Source organism: Thermobia domestica, chromosome 2 (genome assembly GCF_964235325.1).
Source record: "Thermobia domestica chromosome 2, izTheDome1.hap1.1, whole genome shotgun sequence".
Classification (NCBI taxonomy): Eukaryota; Metazoa; Arthropoda; class Insecta; order Zygentoma; family Lepismatidae; genus Thermobia; species Thermobia domestica.
This window is the reverse complement of record NC_137455.1, coordinates 66417840-66432960: the sequence shown is the minus strand read 5'-3', so window position 1 is coordinate 66432960 and position 15121 is coordinate 66417840. Positions and strand designations below refer to the sequence as shown.

The 15121-nt window shown below is 37.6% G+C and overlaps 1 protein-coding gene across 1 annotated transcript in view; it reads left to right on the top strand.

Moving 5' to 3' along the window:
• Positions 1 to 12446, top strand: part of LOC145672526 (E3 ubiquitin-protein ligase MIB1-like) — a 49171-nt gene extending 36725 nt beyond the window's left edge. Inside the window, exons 8-10 of the mRNA XM_081741689.1 lie at positions 3711 to 3858; positions 5864 to 6105; positions 12159 to 12446. Coding sequence (XP_081597815.1) covers positions 3711 to 3858; positions 5864 to 6105; positions 12159 to 12431 — 663 coding nt within the window. The 3' untranslated portion in view covers positions 12432 to 12446. The remainder of the gene's footprint in view (positions 1 to 3710; positions 3859 to 5863; positions 6106 to 12158) is intronic.
• The last annotated feature ends 2675 nt before the right edge of the window (positions 12447 to 15121 follow it).

Here is a 15121-nt window from a genome sequence, read left to right as displayed (position 1 = left end):
GAGTTGTAACATCCGACTGGACATTCGTGCTTATTTTCTTCTTTTTATTTTGATAATCATTTTAAGTACCATTATTTCATTTTTATATGTCCACACTGGGATCTGTTTTTCTTAATGTACGTAGTTAGTTATAAGTTGCTAAATTACAAACATTTAATCACACTTATGATACACGTAAAATATAAGCATATACATAATTGTGTTCGTGAATATAATCTTGTTAACAAAAGCCAAGTAGTGCTGTGAGGTGCTAAAAGGTGTATTTTTTTTCCCTACAGTATTGCGATATTACAGTGACTTGTCTGTTTAGTATTCATGAGGAAAAGGGAGGCGAATTATGAGGTTTTTATTACGAATGTCATTCTGGTTTTACTATACAAATTCATCCATGTACTAATCTATTAAGCTCTTAATTTTAAAAATTTGAAATTTCTCGATGTTTTAATTTTTACAAAGACAGACATCCAGAGGTATTTTGTAAGTGCTGTTTATTCCCGTGTTTAAACACTCACCAGCCAAAATATTATGACCATCCGCTATGATTTAAACAAACTCATTGTACTGACGTGAGAGATATGGGACACGGCAAGAACCGCTCGTCAGATAGTGGAAGGAATCCTACTCAATCAGTCAGTGTGATACTAATGTGTACAATGTGGAGGGTCGGCGATATCTCAGAGTTTGATAGTGGCCAGACAGCTGTGAGTGAGTACACCTGAACAGCGTGCGAAAGTATTCACGAGTTGTTGTTGTCTTCCAGAGACGGAAAAAAGACGATGAAATCAGCACCAAACAACAAGACGTGGGGTAGACACACTTCATTAAAAATGTCTTGATGAATCACGACACTCCCTTTATCACATCGATGTCCGGGTCAGAATCCTCGTTTAATTAAAGCTGCAAGAGACGTGCACAATAGGACAACAACAGGCTGGTGTTGACTCCTTTCTGATTTAGGAAACCTTCACATGGTCAGCCATCGGTAGTTCGTGAGGAGGGCAATATGATGGCTCCTAGGTATCGGCAGGTCATTGCTAATCCATACACCCATTCATGTCGGCCAATTTGCAGCTGGCAAAAACATTATTCAGGAGGAGAACGCTCCTTATTACAAAGGCAACGTTGTGCTGAAGTGGTTCGAGGAACACAGTGATGAATGTTAATTGCTGCCACAGCCCCCAAGCTCACCCAGTTTTAACCCGATTGAAAACGTTTGGGATGTCATTGAATCGCATCGAGCTCATCACCTCCTTTCGCGGAATTTACTGGAATAAAGGGACATGTGTGCAGATATGGTGTGCCAAATTTCCAACCAGCTATCAAGGTTTCATTGCTTTCATGGCGAACCGCATCACTGCTGCAAACCAGAGCTGCACATATCTGATATTAGGTAAGTGATTATAATGTTTTCGCTGGTCAATGTATAACAACATAAAAACATGTTATTATTTCTTAAGTGGATACAAATTTTCCTTTTTCCGATCATTTCAACTTCACATGTTCGATAAAGTCTACGTTAGGGCTGTTGGTTTTAAAAGACAATTTAAACTACTATTCTAATATTATTCTTTCAATTTTATCTTGAATATGTAGAAACAAACTTAGGAAGTCTTGTGTGTTTTAGTTTTGTTTTAAATTTGTCATATTTGAGAGATGAACTGATTAAAAGACTAATAGCCTATTAAACTTGCGAACACTGCTCCTGAACTCTAGTAAAGTCCCCATTTGTATCAGTGTTATCAAGTCCCCAAAATGTCTGGGTGCTTTTTGATGTATGCAGAATTCTCTGCTTTGAATCTTGCAGTAAATTTAGGCATTTTTATTATTTGGTGTCCAGTAGTTTGTAATATAATCCCGTTGTTTCTCCGGAATACCTCTGTCTCCGTTTAATTAAAATTCCTCAGTTCTAATGAAAGAAGATTCGTATCTTGGTTTAACTAAGGTCCTTAGTTCTAATAAAATAAGATCGGTATCTTTGTCAATTTATGTTTCTTACTTCTAATAAAATAAAATTCGTGTGTACGTAAAGTGCGGGACAGGAATAAACGACCAAAAATGGCATTAAAACTAATAGCGTTTTTGGTCGTTTATTCTTGTCCCGTACTTGATATGTTTGATTTATAGTATTAGGTACAACTAGTTATGGTAATGCTGTAAGGTGACAGGCAGTTCTCCCTCTTTGAAGTCTTAGTTCGAATTTTTTTTTCTATTACAATAGGCAGCAATATCCATTGACAAACTTTTAACAGTTCATCAACAAATAATTAGATTTTTTACTGTCACATTCAAAATAAAATTAAGAGGTTAGTAGTGTTACTATTGCTATTTTATCTAGGCCTATCATTATACTTGCCTGAACAGCTACAGTTTTCTTTCCATATTCTTCTAGCTTGTGTAGTAGAAACTTTCTGTAATGCAGGAAGAATCGTAGTAATTTTTATGTTCTACAAATAGAATTTAAAAAAAATGAAGATGATATTTGCACTCCTGAGCTAACATGATACTGTAATGTCCACGTGATGTAGTGTATAAACAATTCCACACGCCAGTATTTACAAACACCACCACGTGGTTTGGCAAGAGGATTTCACACCAGATGGATCTACAATCACTTGCAGACGACGGCTTCTAGACCCTCCCACGGAGCAGCAGCACCACCGCCACCCAAGGAACCCTTTAAATTGGCTGGACGACGGCAATTCTGTACCAGTTTTCTGGTGACCCTCGTACTGTTTGCCACGGAACATTAGGAGTAACCTAACCCCAGGCCTCTAGTCTGCTACGGGACTACGCCTATCCTATCTCCTGGTTCTGTCTGGGAATCTTAATCAGCCGCTTAGCCTGCTACGGGGCTCTGTTGGCCACTTAACCCTCTGCTTGCTACGGAACATTGGGTCCTTAACTCCCCTCTGCTTAGCCTGCTACGGGGCTCTGTAGAGATCCTGTCTGCGACCTTACGGTGAAAGACTACCTATAGGTAACCTTTGATTCTAGAGAGACTATTTGTACAGTATTTTGTAAAAATACTTTTATAATGGAAAAGTTTTATAATAAAAATCGGTAGCGGGAGTCGATTCCGGACACCCTTTTTATTAACGCTCTACCTATACCTATATGGGACGAAGTTTTACAATATTGAGTACTAAATTAAACAATCAACTGTGTCCTCCTGCTTACTATATCATTTTCCTGTTGTTCCACAGTGAAGATGATAATAATTTTGTGCTACTGTGGTGATCAATTTGGTGTTGCCGAAAATAATATAAATGTGCATTGTTGAACGGAAATAGATATTAGTTTGCTCTTGATTAAGATATAACTAATGAACATCAGCGACTGCATTCACTTCAATTCGGACACATTTTACATAAGATTGAAAGAAGCAATGGAATTTGAATAATAAATAAAGTATTTTACATGTCTTTAGCGTTTATGCTGCGGGTATTAATAGATGTTCTACTGTAAAGATATTGCAGGGGAGGAACACATTTCAGCCATAATATTAAACTTGCACTGGTACGTAAGCCGAAGGCACGAGTTCGATTTTTGCTCTAATCGTACTTTTTTACTCTTCAAACTTTAATATTTGTATGTGGAAGTCTTAATTTAAGTTTGTGATTCAGCTGATTTTTTAGTAAAACTGAATGTCCCGTTTCTAATAATAAATGTATATGTAGCATGTGTAATTTGTTACTGTATGTTTGTTTCAGACACTGGGAAAAATTGGTCGTGTACAACAAATATACCATGACAATGATCTAAAAGTAGAAGTATGTCGTACATCATGGACGTACAATCCGGCTGCTGTGACAAAAGTGGCGTCCTCTGATGGAACTGTGCCAGGAGCATCAAGTGGAGGTATGTCTTGTAGTATAGCAGAGTCAAGATATTCCTGTTCTACTTTCTTCTTGCTAACTTCTATAGTTGGCATAACCCCCTTCGTTTCAGTCACCTTGCTTTCGTCTTATTAATATTTATTGGATCAAAAGATCCAATTTATTTCAATCAATTTTTTTTTTGTACGCATTATATCTGGAGAACTACATATAATGTAATCGAACTCAAACTATCACTGAACTCAATGTGATGTGCTTATTCCGTAGAAAATACGAAAACTCGATTTAGGGTCCGTTCAAAAATTTTGTGGTGCCTGACCCAAAAACTAAGTATTGGCCAAGATTGCAATCTTTTGATCCATTTGTTTGGATCATTCCTAAAATTCTTGTTTTCTGTCATATTCATCACATCGTTTTCGGTTTTTACAGTTATTCTAATATTCTGTCAATGTTTGATAAAAATTCCGTTACAAGAGCAATGCCTTCCGAAATGGAATACACTTAATCCTTCTACTGAAACACGATCTTCCTTATTGAAATTTCCACTTTGCTTGCTGATGGTTTCTCTGTTTTTAGTTTTTACTGCATAATTGTTCAACATATAGTATATATTTAGTAAATTTGTTGAGATGTACACCCCTTTCAAATACTGTTTTTGAATTTCACTTTTCCCTGCCAGTTCCTTTTCTGTTGTAACTTAATTGTTGGCGCCTTTACAAGTTTGTTATTACAAGAGACTGAATGTCAGGCAAAATGCCTCTTTTTAATGAGGCACTGACGTTCATTCAATAGGATCTATACCTCAATTTCAGTAAAATTAGTTTGCCTGCCTACTTTGCTTAAATGCGGAATATTGCATATTCCTGGCATGTCCTTCACTGGGCTAATTGCATAGATTTCTTGTTTCAAGAAATATTTCTGCCGCTTCCTGAAAATTGAATAAATAAATAAATAAATAAAAAAAAAGGAACTTTGCCAAGGCCAAACTATACCCGATACATGGAAAGAATGTCTTCCTAAGAAATATGAGCGAGTTATTACAGTTTATAAGATCTTGAACTAATTAAGGACAATTGACAAGTACTCAGATTTGAAAATATACCAATCTACATGCTTTTAAATAGTTTAAATATGTTCCAATTATGCCTATGAAAATAGTAAGATTATTTTAATTTTTAAAACAATGTGTTACACAATCAAAAACATAATTACCAATTGAAAATTTAAAAAAATCTTTTTCATATTAATTTTAATTAATAATTCCTTTTGACAAACTACCAAAATAAATTAAAAGGTACTAAATTTATCTACTGATTTAAAATGACCAATAATTTATTTCTTCAAACTGTTGCGTGTAAAGTGCTGTAAAACTTCGGTCTTCTTTGTGTATTGACGAAGTGCTGTAAATAATTTATATTAGTTATTTAATTTGCATTTTTTAGTTCTTGAACTTAACAATGGTTCCTTTATCCTTCGACTCTGTCGATTCTTTAAATGATATTACATTTTTCAATGTATATTGTTAATTACACAATTTATTACTTGATTCATCGAATTGTTATTATTCATTTTTATTAATTAATTATTATAGGTACTCACATGTGTCTAATGGCTAGTCACATGCACATTTTGTACGGGTGATCTGAATTCAGGTGGGGCTTATGAATTTTCACGTGTTGTAAGAATAAGGAGAATGTCAAACACGTCACTATTAATTTAATATAATTAAAAACTAATATTATAGACTGATACGAAGCACAATACTTACTGCGTTTATATTTTGTGAGTGCTTACTACTGATCAGTTAATTCATTTTAATAATTTTGTGTCTTCTAGTTTTTGACAAATTAGTGATTATACTTTGTTTACGTATGACGAAGTTACAAAATTTGTGCAATAAATTCTGACAAGTAGGAATGTGAATTATGTTGTGGTTACATCGTACATTTTGACTAACGCAGAGATCCTGAAAATTTTCAGAAGATAAAAATACAGGTAGTTGTATGTTATTTTGTTCTTGATTACAGAGAGATTGAGTGCCCTACTAAAGAAATTGTTTGAGACACATGTGGCAGGAGATGTTACAGAGGAATTAGTCAAAGCAGCAGCAAGTGGCGATGCTCAGAAGTGTGAAGAGAGTTTAAAACGGCAAGATGCTGATGTAAATGGAGTGTTCGCCGGCCATACAGCTTTGCAAGCTGCCAGTCAAAATGGCCATTTGGAGGTTATTAAAATTTTGCTGAGGCACAAGGCGGACGTAGAAATTGAGGTAAGATAATTTCTATTTGTTTCCAGAGATAGAAGTAAAATAATTTTTAGATGTTTCTTTTGTAAACACAGGAAATATATCAATAAGATGAATTTAAAAATTTAATTTTGCCACAGTTTGTTTCGAAGAATTAACATAAATCATTAGCGTATTTCATATCAACTTTAGAATCTGAGGTAATAAACTGTAAAATGAAGTGGTACAGAATACAATGTGTGACAATTTAATTTACGGAGTCGCCGAGTAAATTTCGGAACCTGCATGCATAGAGATTTGTTTGAAATTACACAAATAATCTTTGTGCAATGCAAGAGGTGGGACTGTTTTGTCACTGCAGTAAGGATATGAACTCACCAGTAAGTTACTTGGAACCTGTTCCGTATGCCAAGATTCGAGTATTATCAGTGGCCACCGCCGCACTACTGAGTTGTATCAAGAGTGATTGGTCTTCTTATAAATAGATACTCATAGGTAGAATAATCACTTGGCAGTAGAGATGCAAGGGCCTTTTGCCTGAGGAATTTTGAACATTTCAACTCGAATGAAGAAATGACACTATATTCCATCTTCCTTTTTCTATTATAACATGAAAAAGCATTTAATCATTGCATTTTGAAGGGGAAAAAATACCAGAAATTAAATAATCAAGGCTTATCGATCACACGATAAGGAATAAAGAAGCCAATCGGTAGACTCACAGTCAGCGGGTTTTCTAGTTTCAGCGAATTTTTTGAGGGCTGTTAAAGTAATGTTCTGCAACAAATTTCTTTTAGTGAAAATTTAAATAGTGTTAACAATAACAGTTCTGACAATGTAGTAGGTAGACTTAAAGACATGTTTTATGTAGGACGTTCGTGAAATAAGTGTATCTATCTATATACATAGCATTTACTGAAATTGTTATAATTCGAGTAGGAGAAGGTTGAATTTCCTATTTCAAATGTATTGGATATAAAGAAAGGATTAGTAGTATATACTGTATGTGTGACTAGCTAATGTGTAAAGGGCAATGTAAATTTGTAACAGAATAACATAAGTAAACCTTATAACCTCTTTTACTGAAGATTTTGGTGCCTGATTGTATGTTGACTTGTTCAACCATCAGTTGGGAAAGTCTTCACATAAGAGTGGGGAAGAGAACTCATGTAATTGATGATTGAAGGAGTCAGCCAAAACTTAAGTGTCAACATTTTCAGTAAAAGAGTTTGTGAGTTTTCATTGTGCTTTTGTTTCTTGCTGTTTGCATTCGGTAACCAATCCATAATATTAATTTTGAGCTTGGGCTACTTCATTTCTAGAGTTCCACCAATGATTACTTGACTATCTCAGATATTATAATATCTGATTGATACTGGCGCAGTATCTGAGATTATATCTGATCTGCACCAGTGCATGAAAGAAGAGAGAAGTTCTCCCAGCCAACCCCTCTATTGGGAGAAAGAAAGCCCACCAACCACCCACATATGCAGGATCATGACAAATTATTATTCAGCACAAAAATAGGAATAGCAAACACAAATAGCAATCAATTACAATCTTCATTATAATTATGAAAAATCTGACATTCAGTTTTTCTATAAATTTCAAGGGCAGAAATGCATTTTCAAGGATGTTTCCAGGACTAAATCAATTCAAGGACATTTCTAGGTTTTTAGGATTTCCAGGACGAGTGGGAACTCTTGAACATACATGGGGAATATTTATACGAAATTACAGTGTTCTATGTTTAATAATTTCGGAGAACTGGAATATAGCCCCCCCCCCAAGAAAAAAAAGTTTCAACCCCTTCTTTTTTCCCTCTTCTTCACCTTTTCTCGCACAATCTCATCTTATCTGCAGCTTAAGACACCAGAGACGATTATTTGTACACACTGTCAAACTTCTATACCTAATAGTTTCGAAGATCTGGAGAACGAAAGAAAACTTTCAAGCTCTCCTCTTCCCCTTTACGTGTTGCATTTCTCAAAGCTTCGTTTCCTACAGCTTACGGTTCAAGGATAACATTGATACAAAATTTAAAAGTGCTACGCCTAATAATTTCTGAGATCTGGTGATGAGTAAATCAATGAATGAGTTTGTGGACTTCCTCTTTTAAATGTTTAAATTAGACTTTGATCTTTCTCCATTATTGTAATTGTTGCTATTTTTGTTTGCTATTCCTGTTTCTGTGCTGAATAATAATTTGTCATGATCCTGCATATGTGGGTGGTTGGTGGGCTTTCTTTTTCCCAACAGAGGGGTTGGCTGGGAGAACTTCTCTCTTCTTTCATCCACTAGTCTGTCAATCCATTCTTGGATGCTGTCTTCACTAGTACTATTCTCCAGAAACTGTGTTTTGCGCCAGTATCAATCCTCTATAATCAGTCTATTTCACAACAGTACATACTCGTCAGTAAAATTTCATATAAGATCATATCTGTAGATGAGGAAATCACACAACTCCATACTCAGTTGAAAAACTTGTAATATAATTCCTTTCCTTTTGCCTAATTATACCTGTCACACTGTCACGCAATGAAGATGCCATGTACAAAAAATAGATTTTTGTTGTTTGTAAATTTGTTCGGTGCACAATTAAAATGTCATGTAGAAAGAATGAAAATACATGTGCTGGATGTGGGTGGATCGGGTGGCTATAAGGGGAATTAGGAGGCCACAAAAAAAAAAAAAAAAAAAAAAAAAAAAAAAAAAAAAAAAGCAGCATATTATGCTCCGCTTTGTGTATTTAATTATTGTGTATTCATACTGTACTTGCATTATTATTCACTGCATAAGCTACTGCAGTTTTCATTATCCTGTTGTGTTTTGAACCTACAGTTGCAATCCTGTTATATTTTCCTGTGTCGAAGTCCTGGAAAATTGTGATATGTTTTTGAAAGTTTCTGGAATTTTTTTGGGGGGGGGGGGAGAGAGTGGGAACCCTGATGTTAAGATGGAGTTTTACGAAATCTGAACCCTAAATGTTGAAACAGTGAAATCGACTTGAGTGAACAAGAACTTTGAAACCAGATAGAGGTTATGTTCATCTTTCAAATATTTTCCATAACCTTATTCTTCCCATGCGAAAAAAGGACATTTTGCTAGTTAACGTATATCACATTAACGAAAAATTTCTGTAGGTACCATTATGCTGTGTGTGCTTGAGAAAAACGTTTGTGATTGAGGAAATTTCTTTCGCTTTTGAACTAAACAACTTAACTTGAGAGAAATATGTTGTAATAAATTGTCTCAATTTAATGTTATATGCTACGACTTTCTGATTCGGAGCCGATGCCAAAAGTGCTTCCACCTACTGCATTAACATTGACGCCATTTATTGAAAGAAAAAAATAGAAAACAAGCTAATTAATTGTATGAAAAATCTTGACTGCGTGAAATCCTGTATCTGTTATAATCTGTTATATGATACAAAGTACATATACTTTGTGATTAAAAATACGGTATCCAAACAACAGCCGCGAAGAATATTTTGGTTTTATAGAGAGACACTGACGTAAAGTACTTTGTGGAACATGCAAATAAAGTACGCAGTCAAAGAAACTCAGGAGAAAGCAGAATAGGCTGTTCTGTGGAGCTCAGTATGAACTTCCAACATGATATGGTGATTGGGTGCCACAGGTGTAACAAGTTGGTGCGGGAGACGTCCTCAATGTAAAAGCAACTAGGTTAATCTAACATTTTGACATGAAAGAGAATGGGTTTGGAGAATGCCTGGTGTGTAGCATCCATCGACCTGTGTGGTGCTTACAGTAAAATGTAGAGATGAGGACGTTACCACTGTGTACTTTCTTTGTGCATTGAACTTGGATCTCTGGTTGCTGTATATGGCATTGTCACGATAGAGGGTTACAAGAACATTTTAACCGCTTAACTGTAACCTGTACCAGTTTTGACGATGAGCGCTGCGTTCGTTTGACAATACCCATGTATACTGCGCGATCTATAGGGGAGTGGTATTACAATAACAACGACCAATAATGGACTAGCCTGCTCAGAATTCCGATTTAAACTTTTATTAAATATTTATATTAGGTGGTTTGGAACGCCAATTTCATCCAAGACCGCAAGGATCCACGGCCATCATTGCAGCCATCCGCGAATAATGGGCTGTCATTCCCTAGGAAATCTTTCTCCATCTGATCTCAAATATGTTTGCGAGAGCGGCAGCTGTTATAAAGACAAAGCGTGAACTAAACCCGTATTAGACATTACTATATGAGATAGACCCATGAGCAAATTTAGACTGCAATTTTAGTTGATATCAACATATTTATAATCCAGTAGTGTAATTTTCGAGTCCTCTCCGTGATCCGTTTCGTTTGATGCTCCACATAAAATATCTTCAGCGTTTTAAGAATATTGCTTTTACGTCCTCATTGTATTTTATGTGACACTAAATACCTAGTGTCACTGCTAAGGCTATGACGAGCCTCGAATTTGTCAATATTTCCTGAAACTAGCAAAGGGGTCCCAATTTCGACATAGATTGTTGGTTTTACTGGACTAGAAAGATGTTTTAACCTAGACCAATAGACTGACCCATAGCTATGAAAATACAAGTGTAAACGAAATCTCCAAATTCTCATCGTTTTGAGTGCACTTTTGTAGAGTCCATTTATCACGCTTACATAGTTCTTTTTCATTTAAGTTCCGAGCAACTGATTTTCCCGTCTTGAAGTAGTAAATAAAAGTATGTAGAGGATTTTGAGCACGTTTAGTTGGAAGAAGCTATCATTTTATTGCCATTTGCGAGTAATTTTCTCGTATAGTTTGTACGGTACAGGTGATGTTAATTTGGTCTTTATATTTGAGTCATCATTTTATGATTCTTTCAGAGTGTCCGAAATAACGTATTCTTCAGTTTCAAGATAACTGATATCTAGTAAAATATAAAAGTTTCGTATTATGGCACTTTTTGTTTTTTGTTCTTTACTCAGCCTTGGTCTCTTGACCTTCGATATGTTTGCATATCACGACCCATAGAAATGAACTATGGCCTGGTTGACAATTTTTTAAATATTCACGTAATCAGGCAGTGCTGCAATTGGAAAATCCATTTGTAATGTACTTTAGGTTTCATACAGAATACAAGTGATTTTCGCACTGACAAGTGTAAACAGCACAGCAATCTAGAAATAATTTTTTCAGACCCAACTTGTGTTATTGCAACTAAACCACTGGATTTTTTGTTTTGTGTCGTTATGGAATACCTAGGTTATGAAGGACGGTATCTTATATTAACGTGGAGTCGGAACCTCGACCAGGGCATGAATCCGGTATAGTTGACTGGTGCACAGACCATCATGCGAGATAACTTTCGGAGTAGAGGTCGTTTTCCATCACTATATTGGTTTCAAGAGAACTGGGTTACAGGATGGCGCCGACTGGATGGAGCTCATATCCTCATTTGATTCGTTGATGGACCACACATGCCTACTAGTGTCGGTTGTAATTTCTGCTAGATATTCTTGTTGTGTTGGACTGTTAAATCAAGTGACAAATGTATAGGTCAATATTCAACAATATTGTTTACGTCATGAATGTGGCTGGGATTGCTGTTAGCTTTACTTTTCTTTCTTCATTCGTTTCATTCCATGTACATTTTAGACAAACTCCTCACGAAAGATAAACAGTAATATGAGGTTTTCTTAAGACTTCCAGGGAAGCCTCCGATAAAGACATTAGTATCGTTACATGTAGCCGCATGACCTTATGAATACTCGTAATTCGCGAGAACTATTGGTACGGGTACCCACATAATCTGTCGCAAAATTTTCATATCCGGCCTTCTTGGAAAATGGACATTGTCAATGTGGCCTGTAAAATAAAAAAGGTTTTCACCCTCCGTTTTGACCATTCTCTTTCTATGGCGCCACACTTTTATTTATTGGTGTGCTAACGAGCATGACCTTGGTAATACATTTTCACGAAGCTTCTTTGTTTCCTTCCAGCTTATATTTCTACTAGTTGTTTTCATTATTCATTAGCAACCATGAACGTCTAGAACTTTAAATTTAATATTTTATTTATTGTGTTTTCCTTTTCTTATTTAGGATAAAGATGGTGATAGAGCTGTGCACCATGCTGCCTTTGGAGATGAACCTGCAGTAATGGAGCTGCTTGCACATGCAGGTGCTGACTTAAATGCCAGAAATAAAGGACGCCAAACTGCTTTACACATTGCTGTGAACAAAGGTCACGTAGGTGTAGTGAAGACGCTGCTGGAACTTGGATGTCATCCCAGTTTACAGGTAGGGAGTCAGTACTTTGTTTGTTATGTTTTTTTCAAAGTTCGTCGGATTTGGAAAGAGCTTATACGGTTATAATAAGTTTACGAATGAATGCTTGCTACAAAACGACACAAGAAAGGACTGCCATGCAGAAATATTTACGATTTCAGTACTATGATATACATCTAACCTTGGTAAATCAGTATGGCGTGAAGTGCCCATGTGCAGTCAGAATCTTTGTACCCATAGCGTCGAATTAGACAGGCGCTAGATATGTTCCTGACAAACCTCTTATTAAGCTGTTTGTAATCCTACCAGATAGAGCAGTGGTTACTACCCTTCTCTCAAATGGCGACTGGAATGTATCATTGGATCTGGGAGGAGGTACATTGTACCTCAACGTGTTAGCGGAACCTCTGCGCGAGTTTAAATGTCATGGTAGGCAGGGCTTGGACGAAAGTCTCTCCCTTGAACTCAGGGGCTCCCGGATTTAGGTTGGAGTCTTCCGGGCTGTGGTCATGCCGGGGATTCCGAATCTGGAGGCTTCGGCGCTAAGAGGGAGTTGAATTTGCCTTTTATAACTCTCATGTGCCAACACTGCAGATGCTGGTTGACTCCTGCCCGCTAGGAAAGTTTCCTCAACCAGTAGATATAACTGGGAGAGACTCTTGCTCCATCCTCTCGCGCAATGTGTGTATCTCGTTCCTCTATTTGTGGTATGGGTTACATACCATATGGCAAATAAGGCAAGGTGATACATCATCAGTATACGAGGGCTATCCAGAAAGTAGATTACGTTTTGGAATAAAAAATCAACAAAGTATAGGAAACAAATTTTATTATATACAGATGAAAGCCACACACAAATACTACTTTTCGACATAGTCACCATTCAAATTAAGGCATTTATCGTAGCGATGTACGAGCTTGGAAATTCCTTCGTCGAAAAATTTGGCCGCCTGCGACTTCAACCACTTCGTTACCTCTTCTTGCAGCTGTTCGTCGTCATCAAAACGCTGCATAGCCAGCCACTTCTTCATTGCTGGGAATAGGTGGAAGTCGCTCGGTGCCAGGTCGGGACTGTACGGCGGATGAGGAAACAACTCCCACTGAAAAGATTCAAGAACTTCACGCGTGACATTTGCCGTGTGGGGCCGGGCGTTGTCATGAATCAACAAGATCTTAGAGCTCAACATTCCTCTGCGCTTGTTTTGAATTGCTCTTCTGAGGTTTTGCAGAGTTTGGCAATACCTTTGAGCGTTTATTGTAGTGCCTCTTTCCAGGAAGTCCACCAAAATCACACCTTTTCTGTCCCAAAAAACAGTCGCCATCATCTTCCTTGCCGACATTGTTTGCATGCATTTCTTGGGTTTTTGGGGAGAACCTGTGTGCCCCCACTGCATTGATTGCAATTTCGTTTCACAGTTCACGTGTTTCACCCATGTTTCGTCACCAGTAACGATGCGATCGAGTAAAGAGTCACCATCCTTATTGTAGGCGTCCAAAAAGTGCAACGCTGCAGCCATTCGCTGATTTTTGTGGTCCTCTGTCAAGATTTTTGGAATCCATCTTGCACAAAACTTGTGGTAACCAAGCTTTTCGCTGATGATTTCGTGCAACAAACTTCGCGAAATTTGTGGAAAACTCAAAGAAAGTTCCGTTATTGTGAACTTTCGATTTTCACGGACTTTAACATCGACTTTTTCGACAAGTTCGGCAGTCACTTTGCTGGGTCTCCCACTTCGATCTTCGTCGTGAACATTGGTTCGGCCATTTTTAAATCTTATGACCCACTGTCGCACTCCACCTTCAGTGATAATGTTGTCCCCATACACTTCACACAGCTGCCGATAGATTTCTATCGGTTTACAGTTTTTTGCTGTCAGAAACCTTATTACTGCACGCACCTCGCAGCTCGCGGGATTTTCAATTAACGCAGACATTTCAAACCGTCACAGTATCTTTACGGAGCACAGCACGAACCTCTCACTAGCACGGCTAGATGCCGACTGAGCTGCGCAACGCTCTGACCCCAAGATGGCCGCGCTAGCCCCGCCCCTAGCGGACACAGACTAAAACGTAATCTACTTTCTGGATAGCCCTCGTAGAACAACTAGAGCACTTTAGTGCAAATAACAGAGGCCGGTCATAAGATATATATGTTACCAATCTGGAAGAAGAGCAACCGCCCGAGGTACGTACGTGGGTAGTAGACCACACGCCAAACATGTCATGCAGCTTGTGTGGACTCAACACTGCCTACCTCAGAACCAAGACAAAAATGGTGCCCGTCAACCATATCCCATACATGTACGATGGGTAACATGTCAGGCGACCTTGCCGGCTACGAAAGCTGCAGTACTTGTCGCTCTTTAGAGAAGGCTTGCACATGTGACCAGGCATTGTTCTACTAAAATATGACATCTGGAGTTGTCTGAAGGAAGTGTGTGATCTCGGCCTCTAGAACTTCTCTTACGTAACTGAAGAGATTGCCCTCAATGCGTAGCTGCGAAGACAGCGTGTTGTACCCAATGACGCGCCCCACAACCATACCTCACGGTCGGCTACTATTACGCTCGACAATGCATCCTACATGCTGGCAGATTGCGTTCATTACGATAGTGTTTAAGGGATATGTGGGTATCACTATGAGGACTCATTCGACAATAGGATCGTCTGCCGCTCAGTGAGTCAGTGACTGTATTTACTTTCCTATTGTAACCTGAGGAGTTTGTGGTTGTGTGTCAATGGAAGTCTACGTCAAGGCATGCATGTCACCAGTCGAG